This window comes from Chenopodium quinoa, unplaced genomic scaffold (genome assembly GCF_001683475.1).
Source record: "Chenopodium quinoa cultivar QQ74 unplaced genomic scaffold, ASM168347v1, whole genome shotgun sequence".
Taxonomy (NCBI): Eukaryota; Viridiplantae; Streptophyta; class Magnoliopsida; order Caryophyllales; family Amaranthaceae; genus Chenopodium; species Chenopodium quinoa.
The window spans coordinates 207,323-224,855 of NW_018742238.1; the positions used below are offsets into that span (position 1 = coordinate 207,323).

A 17,533-nucleotide genomic window follows, 5' to 3' on the forward strand; every position below is an offset into this window, starting at 1 on the left:
CGGTCATACGTCAGGCGGTTCAATTTGGTGAGAATCCAGATTCAAGGGCTGTCTGACGATGTGGCTTATTCAGACTTCTTCAAGGTTCTGAAGGATGGGTCAAATTTTAAGTTTAACCTCGTCTAAAAGAGGATTGCCACCCTTTAGGAAGCGCTGATGGAGGCGGAAGCCTATATGCAAGCGACCGAGCTCTGCTCCATCAGCAAGCAGTCGGACTCCAAGAAGTTTGACAAAAAAGAGAGTCGGCGAGCTCAGCCGGCTAAGAAAGCTGAAGAGAGTAAGAAGAGAAAAGAGATCTGGGCGGTTGACGACTCTGATCATCCATCCCAGAAGAAAAGGAAAGAGTTTAAACCGTACGTTCCAAAGTACGAGTTTAACAAAGACTGCTACTCCATCCTCATGGAGATAAAGGACCAGGTGACCATAGAGAAGCCCGTTGCTATGAAAGGTTCCGCCAAAAATCGGAACAAAAACAAGTACTGCCATTTCCATGAAGATATTGGCCACGACACCAATGACTGCTATAGTCTCAAGTGGCTATTGGACCGTCTGGCTGATAAGGGGGTGTTGAAGTCTTACATCCTGAAGTCTAAGTTACACTAAAGAGAAACCCCGGGCAGTCGTCCAAAAAGGATGCCCAACTTGCTAGTAGTTCGGACACTAACAAAGAGCCGATTTACAGAATAGCAGGTGGCTTTGCTGGAGGGGGCCCAACCATCAGGGGCACCAAGGATCATGTCCTATGGCTGGACGTAAGTTCAGTTAATGAGGGTCAGGCATCTACTGACACCTTCCTTGAGGTTTTCGTCACTGAAAAGGACAGGGGCAAGGACCGCCGACCGCATGATGACCCCATTGTCATTGAGTGCAAAGTGGCAAACCAGAAGGTCAGCCGGATCCTCATTGACACCGGAAGCTCGTCTGACATCATCAGCTATAAGTGCTTGTCAAAGCTGAAATACAAGCCCATCAGCATGCACAAGGTTTCTCACCCCTTGGTTGGTTTTGGGGGTGGGGTTGTGCACCCAGTCAGACGGACTGAACTACCCATCCGGCTGGGGGAGAAAGGAGAGAGACGCCACATGGTAGTTCGGTTCTTGGTCGTAGAGGAGCTGATTGCCTATAATCTGATATTGGGTCGTCCGACTTTGAACGAATCCAAGGCCGTCATTATTCCATCCCTTATGCTGTTGAAATTTGAGAAGGATGAGGGGTCTGTTGGCTCCCTAAACGGGAATCAAAGATGGCTAGAGAGTGCTACCTCTTAGACGTTAAGCCCACGGTGGCTGCTGCCGGCCAGGGTGAGGAGCCAATAGACCTTGATGTTGTTAAAGAAGCCGAGCCTGCTTTAACAGCAGCCGACAAGAAGAGAAATGCCGAGCAGCTGGTGGCCTTGAAGAAGGAAAAGCAATCGCAATCACTGATCGGGGAGCGATCGGATGAACTCCGTCCCCAGCCGGCTGGTGAACACATTGATGTTGCTCTGGACGACACACGCCCGGAGCATAGTGTTAAGGTGGGGACGGCTGCTTTTGCGAAATTGGGTGCAGACTTGCATAATTTGTTTAAGGAATTGAAAGATATGTTTTCCTTTGAAGTGGAAGAGATGTCAGGCATCAGCCCAGATCTAGCTGTCCACAAGCACGCCGTTGATCCCAAAAAGAAGTCGGTTAGGCAAAAGAAAAGAAACCACGGCAAGGAGAGAAGTCAGGTGGCAGCTGCCGAAGTGAAAAAGCTGTTAGACACCGGGTTCATTCGGCAGTGTCACTTCCCAGATTGGGTTACGAATGTTGTGCTTGTGAAGAAGCCGAATGGTACCTGGCGCATGTGTGTTGATTACACTGACTTGAACAAGGCATGTCCGAAGGATAGTTATCCAATTCCAAAGATCAACAGTCTGGTCGACTCTACAGCCAGACATGCTTTGGTGAGCTTTATGGACGCCTATTCAAGCTTTCACCAGATACCCTTTTGGAAAAAAGATCAAGAGAAGACGACATTCGTCACTGATAAGGGGTTATTCTGCTATATTGTGATGCCGTTTGGCTTGAAAAATGCGCCTGCTACTTTCCAAGGAATGATTAATACAGTCTTCATTAATCAAATTGGGAAGAATGTAGAGGCGTACATTGATGACATGGTAGTCAAATCCAAGCTACAGACGGATCACCTTACTGACCTCTGAGAGACGTTCACCACACTCAGGTGGCCCAAGGTCATGCTTAATCCCAAGATGTGTGTCTTTGATGTTGAGTCTGGGAAGTTTCTTGGAGTTTTAATTGATCAAAGGGGGATAGAGGCCAATCTAGATAAGATACAGGCGGTCATTGACATGATGTCACCCCGCACTATCAAAGAAGTTCAAAAGTTAACAGGTTGTCTGGCGGCATTGGGAAGATTCCTCATCCGGTCAGGTGACAAGTGCCTCTATTTTTTTTAAGCCTTCAAAAAGAAGACTACGTTTGAGTTGGGGGGGGGGTGTGATGTTGAGGCGGCCTTTCAGAAATTGAAAGAACATTTACACTCTTTGCCGAGGCTTGTTAGCCCTCTGCCAAAGGAGGTGCTTTACATGTACTTAGTCGTCTAAGACCATGCTCTCAGTGTCGTTCTCCTTGCTGAGAAAGACGGCGTCCAGCTCCCGGTCTATTTCATCAGTCATGTTCTTCGAAATGCTGAACTATGGTACCCAATGGTTGAAAAATTTGGCCTGGCTCTTTTCATGGCAGTCAAGAACTTGAAGCCTTACTTCTTGGCGCATCCGGTTGTGGTCTACACAGACCAACCCCTCAAGCGGCCAATGACAACCTTGGAGTCATCCAGTAGGATGCTCAAATGGGCTATTGAAATGCAAAGTCTAGAAATCTCTTTCGAACCAAGGAAGGCAGTGAAGGGTCAGGCGTTTGGCGACTTCATTGTCGAAATGACAAGACTGGCAGAGCCGGAGAATCTTGACCAGGTTTGGAAAGTGTATGTAGAGGGGAGCTCTACTATGAACGGTTGTGGTGTAGGGGTTATATGTTAGTCCCCTGAAGGGGACAAGTATGAACATGCACTACGGTTCAAGTTTCAAGCCTCAAATAACGAGGCGGAATATGAAGCCTTGCTAGCCGGTATTCGCATGTGCAAGGCGGTAGGGGCAAGAAAAATTGACGCCTGCTCTGATTCACAATTGGTCGTTAGCCAGTACCATGGTGACTATGAGGCCACCCATCCGGCCATGATAAAATATTTGCAAGCGGTTAAAGAAGAGGCTGAGACACTAGATGAATTTCATCTAAGTCAGGTGCCCAGATCTGAGAACAACCAGGAGGATGCTCTGTCCAAACTGGCTTCATTCGCCTCTTGTGATACACCTCAGTCGATCTTTGGGGATGTAATGTAAAAGCGAAGTATTGAAGATCCCATTAGAATACTAGACCGGAGTTCAACCTGGATGGATGGCATCTTGGCCTATCTGCTAGATGGCACTTTACCGGATAAATATCCAGAATGACTGCAATGAAAAAACGTGCGGCCAAATTTGAGATTCATAATGGAGATCTATTCAAGAAGGGTTTTCTTAATAACCTCTTTTGAAATGCATCACCATAGAAAGGGGGCAAAAGATTCTGGAGGATCTGCACTCGGGCTTTTGTGCCTCACACATAGGCGACAGGTCTCTAGCAGAAAGGGCCAAGCGGCAAGGCTACTTTTGGCCCACTCTTGAAGCAGATGCCTTGGAAATGGTGAAGAAGTATGATAAGTGTTAAAGATTCAGCAGACTCATACATCGCCCGACCACTGATCTGACGGCCATTCATAGCCCAATACCTTTCGCCAAATGGGGCATGGACATTCTGGGTCCGTATATTCCTGCGCCAGGCGGACGGCGCTATATTCTAGTCGCTGTTGATTACTTCACCAAGTGGGTAGAGGAAGAGGCGGTCAAAGGCATCAAGACAAAGGATGTCATCTCCTTCATCTGGAAGAATATCATCACCCGGTTTCGGGTACCTATGTCTATGGTTTTTGACAAAGGCCCTCAGTTTGAGACGCCTACCCTCAAGAATTGGCCCAGACCAAGGGATCTCCCACTGTTTTGCATCAGTCGGCCGTCCCCAAGTAAACGACCAGGTTGAAGCCTTCAACAAGCTTATCTCAGACGGCATAAAAAAGAAAATTGAAAGGGCTGGCGGTTTATGGGCATAAGAGTTAACTCATGTCCTATGGGCCATTAGAACAACAACAAAAGGGGCAACCGGTGAAACCCCATTTCTCATGGAATACGACGCAGAAGCTGTTTTTCCCATTGAACTCTATGAGCCGACTCTTCGAGTCATGCTGTATGACGAAGAGGCAAACTGGGAGGCCATGCGGCTAGCATTGGACTCACTCCCGGAGCGCAGGGGCAATGCCGCCTTGCGTCATGAGATTTACCGTCTGAGAATGACAAAGCCTACAACAAAAGAGTGCACAAGCGACCCTTGAAAGTAAGGGACATTGTGTTATGAAAAATGGAGGCAACCGGTAGGGCCAATGAGCAAGGAAAGTTGACTCCCAATTGGGAAAGCCTCTACCGGATCTATGAAGAAGTGAAAGGCGGCACCTACCGCCTGGAAACTCCAGACGGCAGACAGCTAGCCAGAACTTGGAATGTAGATAACTTAAAAAAGTACTGCTTCTAAGACTTGTAAATTTTTTGTAAATAAAAAGCCCATCAATGAAAGTTGCGTTTTATTTTCAACTCTGTTTATTTATTGCTTTAACTATATTAAAAAGCCCAATGGGAATACCGTCTGTGCAATGTGCAGACGGTCTTATTAAAAACCATTTGAAAGGAATGGTGTCCTTCCAACAAGTGTATTATTCCGATTGAGGGTTCAGAATATTAGAAAGCTAATTCTTCAGTGAGGTCAAGTGATCGAAATGCCTAGGTGGAGGCCACTTCCAATCAATAATATTAACGTGTAATTAATATTACAGCTTAATCTTGACTGAACCCTTCGGGTCACACCCGATCGAGTAACCGATCCGAGGTGACGAATCAGTCCGAAAGATTAGATGAGTCGTTAGAGTATTACGAACAAAGACGTCGAATGTCGAGCTTAGAGCGTCAAAACCGAGCGTCGCAAGTCGAGTCGAGTTTAGAATTCGACGAGACGAGAAATCAAGCAAATGACAAGTTTAAGCTAAGTCGTACCCATGCAAAGGCTAGACTAGCATAGGGCACCAACCGCATACATGGCTATGACGCAAGCCAAGCATGCATGTACGTGCTAGACTTGCTGGCCGAGCATGCTTGCGGGGCTATTGCGCCTAATCGCATGGCTGGGCTAGCAGGGGCGTGGCAGCAGGTGCCTTCTGGGCAGCGAGGACCTAGCAAGCATGATAGGCCATGCGAGCAGCAATGCCGCACAGCACAAGGTCCATCATGCAAGCTGGCCTGTGCATGTGCTGGTTGTGCCGCACAGCAGGGATGGCAGCCAGCCAAGCCTTGCGTCAATGCCCATCATGCGCGTATGCTATAGGCTGTGCGAGCTGTGCAACGCATAGCGCAAGCAGCAACTAGCTAGTGAAAGCTAGCAATGCCAACACAGCGTGTGCGTGTACCGCACAGCGAGGCTGGCAACCAGCCACGCATTGCGCCTATGCCCAGCCACACCATGTGCGTGAGCCAGCGTGTGCATGTAGCATATGTGTGTGTGGTTGATCTTGCATGTGGTTGGATATGCATGTGAGAGGCATGTGAGTGTGGGTTTGCTTGGGGAGCAAGGGGAGAATGGTCCCCCCTTGTGGTCCTGACCTAACCCGTTGCTCACCTCTTGACACTTGTCATTTGTTGATTCACTTGCATTTCAATTTGATTTTTGAATTAAAAATAAATTGGATAAAATGCATTTTTACCAACTCTCCCACATGGATGGGAAATTGAAGTTCAAGAGCTCCCTTCCCTATAAATACCCATCATTTAGGATTGGGAAGGGACACTTGAGTTGAACTCAATGAGGCGTCTCCCTTTAGGTGAGAAAACCTCTAAATTCGTAATACTCTAGTCTTATCTTGGTTTAGCCCGGCTAGAGGTTGTTCGGGTCAGGTCTCGAGGGTGGTTTCCATCGGAGGCTCTCGCGATTGCGGAGCTAAGGCTTTGAAGTCCGAGCTCTATAGGAGCGAAGCACGCATTGAGGGTAAGAATGTCATTTCCCTTTCTTTCTTTTATGTTGTTAATTATGTGATTAAATATTTAGTTGCTTTAATTAGTGAGTGGGTCTTGGGAGGGTTTCTCTTGCGCGTAGCGTTGGACACTACGAAACCTAACACCATTGTTTGCTCCAACATGAGTAGACATCCGGCGACGCCAATCCGGGTGAATTCGTTGCAGAGAGCTGTTGGGTTTTGTAGCGTCCAACGCTACGCGGAAGAGAAACCCGCCCATTACCCGCTCAGAATTAAAGCAACTAAATATTTAATCACATAATTAACAACATAAGAGAGAGAAAGAGAAAAGACATTCTTATCCTTGATACGTGCTTCGCTCGATTCACGAGCTCTTACTTCAAAGCTCGAGCCTCGCAAGTGCGACGGTCTCCTACGGCTCGCACCCTCGACCCGACCCGAACGGTCTTGATCCCGAAGGTTAGTCGGGACTTGAATAATATAAACTAGAGTATTACGAACTTAAGGTTTTCTCACTTTACAATGGAGATGCCTTTTTAGTTCAACTCAAGTGATTTTTCCCAAACCCAAAGCTTGGGTATTTATAGGGAAAGGAAACTTGATCTCCCTTCTCCCATCAATGAGGGAGATTTGCATTTTTCACTCTTTTATTTTAACCAAAAATAAAATGAAATGCCAATGCAATCAACAAGCTCCAAGTGGCACAAGGAGGGAGAGAGAGTAGGTAAGGACCACCAAAGGGGGGGACCAACTCACCTTGCTCCCCAAGCCAAGCACCATCCCCTTTGGTCCCCTCCTTGACAGTGAGCTGGCCTAGGGACAGCAGGCAGCCAGCCAACCTTAGACCCCAAGGCAGCCCAGCTGGCGCCTGGTGCCTTGGCTATGCTAGCAGCCTAGCCAGCACACGCATGTGCACAGCCAACAAGCGACGCGTGCCATGCGGGCTGCTGCTGTTGCCTAGCGTATGCTGGGCGCTGCCTAGCAAGAGCTGCTAGTGCTAGGCGCTACTCACCTCGCAAGCACGCATAGCCTAGCACTCGCATATGCAGCACACTGCTAGCAAGTGCGATGCTTCGTGCTAGCAAGGCCTAGCCTTGCGATGCTGCGTGCTAGCGATGGGTTGGGTGCTTGGCCTAGTATGCTAGCAAGCACGCAAGGCACCATGCTTGCGATGCTTGCGGGCTATGCTTGGCCATGCCTAGCATGAAGCGATGGTTGGCGCTGCTATGCTAGCACGCCCAGCCATGCACAACCACACCACACACACGCATGCACGCATTTTGCGATGCTTATGCCATGCAATGTGCGTGTGCTAGGGGATGCTAGGCGTTGGTGACCTCGCCTAGCCTAGCATTAGCATGGCTAGGCCAATGCGAGGCTATGGCTTGGCTCGAACTTGTCGCTTGCTTGATTCCACGTCTTATAGAATTCTAAATTCGACTCGACTTGCGACGCTCGGTCTCGACGCTCTAAGCTCGATATCCGACGTCTTTGTTCGTAATACTCTAATGACTCATCTAATCCTTCGGATTGATTCGTCGATTCGGATCGGTTATTCGATTGGGGTGCGACCCGAAGGGTTCAGTCAAGATTAAGCCGTAATATTAATTATGCATTAATATTACTGATCGGAAGCGGTCTCCACCTAGGCATTCTGATCACTTGACCTCACTGAAGAATTAGCTTTCTAATAATTCCGAACCCTCTATCGGAATAATACACTTGTTGGAAAGACACCATTCCTTTAAATCTCCCACTCGTCCTTCCGGACAAGTGTGCAATTAGTGTATAGCCCTTTTCCTATGTCGCTTAATGTCTCTTCATGAACTATAAGGTAAGATTTTTCGTCATCCTTATTACGTCCAGAAGTGTTTCTCGATTCCCGAGTTTGACTGTTAATAAGCAAATGATTTCTAAAATCCATCTGAGCACGACCATGCATTTTCATAGTCTCGCTCTTCGAGAGGCGTTGTAAACAACAAAGACATATTCCCTATTGTTAATAGGGGGACATTCCCTGTCTTATATTGTTAGCTTCCCTTACTTAGAGGACCTAGTCGCCCGATTGTTGCCATTATAATCCCCATTTACGGCAGAAGTTTGACAACATCAAAATGACTAGTACTCAAACAAGAGAAAACTTACAATATTCATGGTCGAGGAAAAACGTTTTGATTGGAGTAATAATAAATTTGCTGAAAATTTAATTGCTCCAAAAACCGAATGGTTCAACATAATGTTTTACATTAAGACATCAAGTTTAATTAAAACACATATACTGGGAATTCAAAGCCAATCTCCAACATGCTTGATTCCCATTGTCACAACGTGCTTGTTGTGCTTCACTTGAGGCAAAGGTTTAGTCGATGGATCGGCTACATTGTCGTCCGTTCCAATCTTACAAATTCTGATTTCACCCTCGGATTTCCATTCCCTTATCATGTGAAATCGCCGCTTGACATCACTAGGCGAAAATTTCTAATCAGCACCGGTTCAAAACCCCCATTTTGCACTGGTTTTGAACCGGTTCTGATTTGAGGGATGTCAAATCCCAAGACTTTTCGCACCGGTTCAAAATCGGTGCGAAAACTTATTTTTTGCACCGGTTCTTGATGTGAACCGGTGCGAAAAGTCCCTAAAAATATTATAAAAAAAACTTTTAGCACCGGTTCTTGCTTTGAACCGGTGCGAAAAGTGGCCAAAAAAAAATATAAAAAAATACTTTTAGCACCGGTTCTATTCCAAACTGGTGCCAAAAATGCCCAAAGAAATAATTTTTTTTTATTTGCATTTTTTTCACCTAAATTGATATATAAACACTCACATATATATAAAGTTACATATTTTCATTAAAAAAGACTATAATATTACAATTTTCGTCCAAAAAAATAAAAAAAATAAAATTCTATACTAGGTGCTACTGTTGCTGTAACCTTCTGTTTTTAATACCAACATACTACCTTGGCAACATTGCTCTAATGAAGCACATTCATATCCACCTAACACCCTTACCCGATGAAAGCTCAAAGCACGCAATCCTATAGTCCTACTGAACATTGATTAGTCTACACTGCTACGTACAGGCTTACAATAAAAAAGAATGTGAAAGATAATTTACTAAGAAAATTGGCCAAATTCCTTAGAATCCAGACCTGATATTTTTGTTTTTTTCACCTGCTCAACAGTCTTTTCTGCAGCAGCTTTCAGAGCCCTGTCCGCTTGACTTCCAGCAAACTTATCGCGATAAAATTTTCACTTCCTCATCTTTCTGCAAATTACCCAAACTTTTAATAAAAGACAATAAAAATAAGTCTGTTCTGCAGTATAAAAGACATGTTCAGCAAAGTCTTTATCTAATCAAATCCTCAGAAGGTAATATAAATTAGCAATTACTCCGTCTAAGCCAAAAGCATACCAGTTCCTTGAACAATGGTTCTGGTTTCCCTATACTGTAACCAGCAGGTAGAATATCCTAGAGTTTCCTGATTTTCTCAAGATCCCCATTTTCATCTGAAAGAGATACTTGAAGTTGGGGCATATTAAGCTGCTTAAGTACCTATAGAGCCATTAAAATTTATGAGAAAGATCATCACATTGGCCCATGTGCGACTAATAACGTATACATTTAATTGCAATCTAGTTCAATCACCTCAAGAGAGAAAGATGGCATAAAAGGCTCTAACAAACAGGCCAAGAGATACACTAGTCCTGCTGCAGTTCTCATGACCGTGAATTTGAATATGCTAATCTCCTAAACCATAAAAATGATTTTGGAAATTCAGCTTATTTTTGGACATGATCCATGAAGTCCAAGACAAAAACGCACTTTGAGTAACAATTTGCTTGTTCTAATTGTTTCAGCACAAGATATCTCGACAAGAGCTTGCCACAACGCTACTCCGGAGCCATGATGCCATGAAGCATGAGAATATGGGATGTTTAATACAAAATCCTAAATCTTAGTAAAATAGAGTCAACACGCACTGTCTGTTTCCGACTAAAATTAAAATTACCTAGTGGCATAAAACATTAAATGCTTAAGTGTAACAAGGTTTTGCATAAAATAAGTTTATAAATTAAAATATCACTACAAAAGTTCTTTAGATTATCAAATTTCAATTGCTCATGAATAAGGCATCATAGTTCTCACCATACCTGCAGTCTAGCAAGGCCAGTAGATGCGTCAACAGCTCGGTGTTCCAACTTTACTTCCCTCTCCATTGCAGCCTGTTAATCCACATGAATAAGATTATGCTAACAGAAACAACCCAAGGGAGTGATGAAGGATATAGGAAAATTCATAACCTACATGAGCAATGAACAGACCTTTTTGTTGGCATTATGAGCTGCACACTCTTCTTCTGCCCGTCTTTCAGCCAGGGCAAGCTCCTCCTTTAGGGCCTGATTCATTTGCATGGAGTTTTCTGTTAAAGAGGAGTACATGGAAATGAAAAATCCTTTCTTATATGTGATAACATACATATCTTGACTTCATGCTATCAGAAAGGGATTCGTTATAAATATCAATTTTCCAGCAAACTTACTTGCATCATCCGTGTTTCTGTAAGCTCCCTGTTTCTCATTAAAGTTTCCATATTTTCCTGATAAGAAGTGGCGCATTGAGTCAGGAAAATCTGAAGAATAATCTAAACCAAAAAGACTTGCTTCCCAGAAAAGATGATGCTTATTGGACAGCTTTACAAAATCAAATATGCAGGGGCCGTTTTTTTGCATACTAAAATGGACAAATGCAAAAGCTACTTAGTGATGGTTTGGTTGTTTACAAGAGATACGCTTCTCAAGACTTTGCATTTCCCATGGGAAATGAAGAAAACTGTATGGTTGACTATTAGGAGGAGGGTCTATTAGTTGAATAGGGAAAAGGGGGGGGGGGGGGGAGGGTGGTAATTTCATAAGTAATTCCCACATTTTTTTGGAAAGTAGAATTTCCATGGTGTGCAACTGTCTTTGAAAACCAAATAATTCCCCAGTTTTCCAACTTCTAGGAATTTGTACTTCTTGTGTAATTTGATGTCAAGTAAACAATCACTTGGTAATATTCTGATGTAGAAAGTAAAAGAGGGATACTCTCCCCCCCAAGATTCTTAGAATACATCAGACCTGCAAAGATGCCAAATTCCCTTCAGACAAAGCAGCCTGCTTCTTCAGAGCCTCAACAGAACTGACAAGTGTCTTAATTTCAGAATTTTTTGCGGCTAATGCTTCAGCCATGTTTGACTCAACTTTGTTTACTTCTGTTTTGGCAGCAGATAACTCCTGCTGCAATTGTTTTATGCGACTCTCAGATGATTTACTAAGCTCCCTCTGCCATGGAACATAAAAGCATACATTACAAAATGAATTCATATATAAGATTAAGTTGAAGCCAAACAAACCTAAATCTTGGAGGCAAGAGAGAAGGTTTACTTCAGATGTAAGAAGCTCCTCTAACTGAGCATTTTCAGACTTGTATTCTAGAAGACGGGATGAAAGTCCAGCACAAACCTGAAAAGAAATATAACCAAAGTTTAAATGAAGTGTGGATGTAGGATTTTTGAACCACAAAGATAAGCCAGAGAAGAAATTTCATGCTGCTGCATAAGTCACATGAACTACGTAGCCACCAACAAGGCAAGGAAGGTGAGAAATTGGCAGGAATCCTTTCCCAACCTGTAAGTTGTTAAGTAATTAAATACCTACATCCTTCGTTTCCGATAACATAGAAAACCTCGAATACCCCCATAGTGTTTCCAATATAAGTAGGTTATGGTGAACATTGTATTGACAACTTTCAAGTGGTACACAAAATAACATAATACGTTAAAACTTAAAAGTAATATAAGAATGTTATGCACAAAACAGAAATGATTTTAGCACTGCAGCTCATTGGCACTTGTCAATTCAAGCACATAGAACCTTCAGAATCAGGCTACTTTTGTATTATGTCATAGTGTTTGGGACTGCTCAGCATTTTATTTTTAGATGCTTTCTCAAGTAGTATATGGAGTCAAGTGTTTCAAAAATTGCTTATCAAAGAGGGGCTTATTTTGAAAGATGAGCATGATCATAATATTATTAAGGATAGGAGGAGACATCACCATAGAAAGATACTATATGGCCTTTCTTATTACCCTATATTTGATCTAACTGCGGAGAAATTATCTGATTTCTTATCAGAAATGCAAGAGTAGTACTTCGCATAATTGTGTATAAAATAAAATTTGTTTTTGTTTAGCATGTAGCGCAAAAGAGAACATGATAGTGTTGCAAATGATGAGTGATTAACCTCGGACCTAGAAGGTAGGGGGTGCTTTCATGCAAACTTTTTTTTGAACTTGTAAAGTGATTTGAGGAGTTGTAGGTGCTGCAATCTGTACTTTTAGCTCGATAATAAAATTAACTTTATTTGGAAAGATAAGAACTTTATTTGGAAAAATAAAAAGAAAAAAGTTAAATTGTTACAAAAAAATTTACAGCCTCTCAGTTTCACAGATCAATTCCCACACAGAATTTATTAGATGTTTTCACGATTTACCAGAGCTCACTTCCCGAGCTAAGACCATTGCAACGCGGCAAACCTTAAGGACACCTCAACTACAATGCTTTGCGATTTTATGTCCTTGGTTTAGGGTGCACCATGGCCCCAAGTTACAAGCTCTGGCCAGGTTTAGGTTCCTGAAGGCCATTCTAATTAGAACCTATGCCGGCCTGGGAAGCACCTTGTCCAGTGTTTTGTGATTCTATTTACCCTAGGTCCAGGACTCGGGGTGCTTCACGGCCTTGAGATATTTGTAATTTCACATGTGAAGCCCTCCTAGGTCATTGAAAAGTAAGGTCACCATAAGAAACCCATGTGTGCCCCACTCTGAGTTTTCCACCTTGGAAAGTTGTAAGTCATGACTGATAGCCTTTGGCCTAGGCATGTTGGTATAATCTCACCAATACATATCTTGGTCACAGCAGCAATTTGCAACCCAAGATGACCACTAGACACAAGTCCACCCTACTACAGCATTGCCCAAGTTGGTCTTAGAATGCCCCACATGAATGAGGCATACTTCCAGCACCCCCTACAGAATCTTTAGACCCAGAAATCATCAAGGATCAAAATGGCCCGTTTCAAAAATTCCAACCACGGTGATAGGGTGCTATGCATTAGCAAGATCCCTACATCCTAAGTGTTGTTGGTGTTGTCAAGGTGTCACTTTCCAAGTATCATTATGTGGAACAGAAATGGCATATTATGCCAGCATGAGCACCTAAGCACAAACATTAGCAATAGGTGCATGCAATGAGTGCATATGCCAGCCGTCTGACAGTGTACACATGAACTGGAAAGCTATTTAAGTTCTGTTTCAAAATATTCCCACAAACTTTTTGGGTGTGTGGGTATTAACTCGCTTCAGCAAATCCCATCTTGCAGGTGAATAACAATATAATAATATCAGGAAATAACATATGTATGAATGGTTTCACAGGTCCCGAACTTCTTGACCCTTATTTGAGCATATCTTTCCTGAAACACGTTTTTAAAAAGGGAAAATAATAAGGCCTTAGAGTAACCCCCAAGCTTCAAGCTCATAATTGCATCAACATAAATTATTAATCTGGGTTCGTTCAGTTTCTGGTTGAAATTAAGGATCCAATATCTTTCAGTTACATCATGTTGCATATTCGATTTCGGGTAGAACGGTCTTGTTCAAGACCCTAAATTCAGACATGTTTGTCAGAATTTGGGGTTGAATCAAGATTTGTATAAGGTCATAGTCAACATCTTATTGACACTATAATAATGGCCTAAATCTTAGTGAATCTTTACTACACCTTAAGCAGAATAAAAAAAACCTTATAAAGTAGTACAACCTTGCAGGGGATTTCAGCATACACATGCATATGAAACAGAAGTTTCACATGCCTCACATAGCTGACACAAGCAACAAGGCAACAGAATATACTCAAAGCCGACAACCATATTGCACAAAATTAATACAAGGTGAATTGACTTCAATCCATTCAATTCAATTATGTAAAAAGCAAAGAAATACTTAATTGTATCGTTTAACCATGCATTAACTTAAACTGAATTCAATTTCCAGAAATTCAAGATAATAAAAAATCAATCAAAGAAAGTAGCTTACCTATTAATGTCACTATTTGAGACAAAAGGGTAGCACTGAATCAAAGAAAATGCATGATGTCTTACAACTTGCAAAGCAAACATACCGTTCCTGGCCCTTCTGTGCAAGGACCACCCACCAAAGCAATAATCCGAGCACCAGTTCCTGGTGAACAGGCTCCAAGCAACCCTGTAGCCACATTCAATGCCACACCGATGCATCGCAATGCTCTACTACCAGGTGGAACAGGCCACTGGTCTGTTTGTAGTTCACCAATAACTAAAATTCATAGACACAGAAAAAAAAACTAGCACATTTCAAGCCCCACCCTGGACAATCCACCAAAAAGTCAAAAACTAATGGTGCTCACTTAATTAGGAGGAAAAAGAACATGTGCATAATGAAGTGGGGTTTACCCGAAAGAAAATCAAAGCAAAATGCACGAAATTAACAACAGTAGTTCAGATTTATAGAACTCTTAGTTCATCAATCCAACACCATAACTCATAGCAACAACAAAGCGGAGTATCGAATAGCAATTTTACCGCCCACACATACACAAGTAGCAGGCCACAAATACACCACAGAAAGAAGAAACGATGCAGCAACAAAAACGCAGCAAAACAAGCAACATGCAGCAGCATCACCGAGCACACATCAGAGGCACCAGAAGACACAACACCAAACATAGCAAAAAAAAATTATAGCAAAAAAACACCGTAACACCATACCACAGCAAGAACATACACAATAATCCAAGAAACACATCCCCCACCATCCCCCCCCCCCCCCCAAAACAATTAATCCCAACAGCGACAACAAGCAAGCAGAAGCATCACAACACACAAGCTCTGCACAACACACACTGCAACCACCACACCCACCACCGCATCAATTTAACAAATACCAGTACATCTCAAAGAAACAAAAACAAAATCACAGCAATCACACACTAACACACACAGTACACAAGAAATCTTCAATAATCAACAAATATCAAACAAAATTAAACTAAAAATTAGGGTTAGCGGCGGAACATACAATGCAGAAGGAGGCAAAATCAGTGTTTTCTGGATCTTCCAGGAAATTGTTGTTGCTTCTCAGTTGCAACTCTAAAAATCCAGTACACCTGAAATAGAAATATCAACAAAAGTAAGAGAGAGAAAATTGAAACGAAGAAGATGAAGAAGAAGAGTGCGATTGGTGGTACCAAAGCTATGACATGAGTAGCGATGAGAAGGACGATAAAATTGCAGATATTGAATGAAAATTGTTTCTGAAAACCCTAGCCATAAATGGAAACGCTTGCGGCGCAGTGGCGGTGAAGGAGATCGAAGAAAAAGGGGGGAATTGGCGATAAACCCTAGAAAAAGAAGGCCGTGCCGCCGTGACAAGGAGGCCGTTGTGGTGGAGGTGGAGCCGTGCGCGCTTCAATGATAAGCCCTAGATTACCAGAACCCTAAAATTACAAATTGAAAACCAACGACGAACCCTAAATTGCGAAGGAATTCGGTAGATTAAGAAGACCACAACAAAAATCTTACCTCGAAGCTGCTTCAATGGAGGTGAGAAAGCTCAGAATTCGCTTCAATGGAGAATAAAGAGCACAAGTTCACTGGTGGAGAGATATGGAGAGAGAAGGAGGTGCGGCTGCTTCAATGGAGTGAGAAAGCTCATAACGGCTTCGATGGAGAAAGTGGGAATTTGGAGGTGGTGGAAGAAAAGGCGAGAACGAGGGAAAAAAGATGAAAAAGCAGGGGGAAAGAAAGGAAGAAGAAGAAATACGCGAGCCCGATTTTTTCTTTATAATTTCGCACTGGTTTGAACCGGTGCTAAATCACTATTTCGCACCGATTTGGTCTGAATCGTTGCGAAATCCCTTTCTCCCTTTTTTCTTTTTTTTTTTTTTTGTTTTTTGTTTTTTCTCTTTTTTAATTCGCACCGGCTCAAACCGGTGCGAAAAAGATGATTTCGCACCGGTTTATTAGGAACCGGTGCGAAAAGTCTTTTTCCCAATCCCGCCTATTTCTTTTCCCACCGGTTTTCAAGTATCGGTGCGAAAAGTGCGGTGCCTATTTCATTTTTTCTACTAGTGCATGTTTGACCTTCTGGTCTTCCCTTTGCTCCCTGGCCTGAGCAATAGCTCCATTGTTATCACAATAGAGGTCTATCAGACCCTTGATAGAGGGTACAACACCAAGTTTACTAATGAACTTACGAATCCAAACTGCTTCCTTAGCTGCTTCCGAAGCTGCCAAGTATTTGGCTTCAGTTGAAGAATCTGCAGTGGTGCTCTGCTTAACACTTTTCCAACTAAACGCTCCTCCATTTAGGGAAAATATGTACCCTGACTGCGACTTGGAGTCGTCTCTGTCAGTCTGAAAGCTTGCGTCAGTGTAACCTTCAACAACCAAATCATTACAGCCACCATAGACCAGAAATTTATCCTTGTTCCTTTTCAGGCACTTTAGGATATTCTTTGTCGCAGTCCAATGTGCCTCTCCTGGATCTGATTGGTATCGGCTCGTAGCACTCAAGTCATACGATACATCAGGCCTACTACATATCATGGCATACATGATCGATCCAATAAGCGAAGCATATGGAATCTGATTCATCCTCTCTCGTTCATCAGGTGTCTGTGGACACTGCTTCTTGCAGAGAGTTATGCCATGGGACATGGGTAGGTGCCCTCTCTTGGCCTCTTCCATGTTGAATCGTGCCAGTACCTTATCAATATAAGTACTTTGGCTCAATCCAATCATCCTTTTAGGTCTACCCCTATAGATCTTGATGCACTTACCAAGCCAGCCCTTTATGGAATTTAACAGTTTAGTGCTGTTTCGAATGTGTAATATGTCATCGACATATAAGACTAGGAATGCGATGTCACTCCCACTGACCTTCTTGTAAACACAAGACTCATCTAGATTCTTGATAAAACCAAACTTACCAATGGCTTCATCGAATCGCAGATTCCAACTTTTGCTGGCCTGCTTTAGTCCATCAATGGACTTCTTAAGCTTGCATACCTTCCCAGAATTGCTTGGATCAACAAAACCTTTCGGCTGTGTCATATACACAGTTTCTTCAAAAATCCCATTGAGGAAGGCAGTTTTGACGTCCATTTGCCATATTTCATAATCGTAATATGCAGTAATCGCTAGGATAACCCGGACGGACTTGAGCATTGCGACTGGCAAAAAGGTTTCATTATAATCAACTCCGTGAATTTTCCTGTAACCTTTTGCCACCAGTCTAGC

General features: G+C 43.1%; 1 protein-coding gene across 7 annotated transcripts; it reads right to left on the reverse strand.

Moving 5' to 3' along the window:
• Window positions 1-8,986: 8,986 nt before the first annotated feature.
• On the reverse strand, window positions 8,987-16,374 carry LOC110735054 (golgin candidate 1-like). 7 transcript variants are annotated; one of them, XM_021915190.1, is made up of 11 exons: window positions 15,815-16,374; window positions 15,481-15,713; window positions 15,312-15,399; window positions 14,377-14,549; window positions 11,581-11,658; window positions 11,275-11,478; window positions 10,698-10,754; window positions 10,480-10,554; window positions 10,304-10,380; window positions 9,569-9,709; window positions 8,987-9,421 (listed from the first exon to the last, which is right to left on the reverse strand). In XM_021915190.1, exons 6-10 carry the CDS (start codon window positions 11,383-11,385, stop codon window positions 9,598-9,600), a joined length of 432 nt encoding a protein of 143 aa, XP_021770882.1. In that variant the 5' UTR covers window positions 11,386-11,478; window positions 11,581-11,658; window positions 14,377-14,549; window positions 15,312-15,399; window positions 15,481-15,713; window positions 15,815-16,374; the 3' UTR covers window positions 8,987-9,421; window positions 9,569-9,597. The 7 variants fall into 7 exon arrangements, with proteins under 7 accessions (XP_021770882.1, XP_021770877.1, XP_021770902.1 ...); XM_021915185.1 differs by having other exon boundaries at window positions 14,377-14,599; XM_021915210.1 differs by having other exon boundaries at window positions 10,309-10,380; window positions 14,377-14,599; window positions 15,815-16,373.
• Between the last annotated feature and the right edge of the window lie 1,159 nt (window positions 16,375-17,533).

What these genes read in the sequence shown, in the direction of transcription:
- LOC110735054 (XM_021915198.1), bottom strand. Translation starts at nt 11,385, where the DNA reads ATGGCTGAAGCATTAGCCGCAAAAAATTCTGAAATTAAGACACTTGTC. An exon ending in GGAATTTGGCATCTTTGCAG is followed by an intron (nt 10,755 to 11,274) that starts GTCTGATGTATT and finishes ACTTCTTATCAG; the next exon opens with GAAAATATGGAAACTTTAAT. An exon ending in CAGAAACACGGATGATGCAA is followed by an intron (nt 10,555 to 10,697) that starts GTAAGTTTGCTG and finishes CAAATGAATCAG; the next exon opens with GCCCTAAAGGAGGAGCTTGC.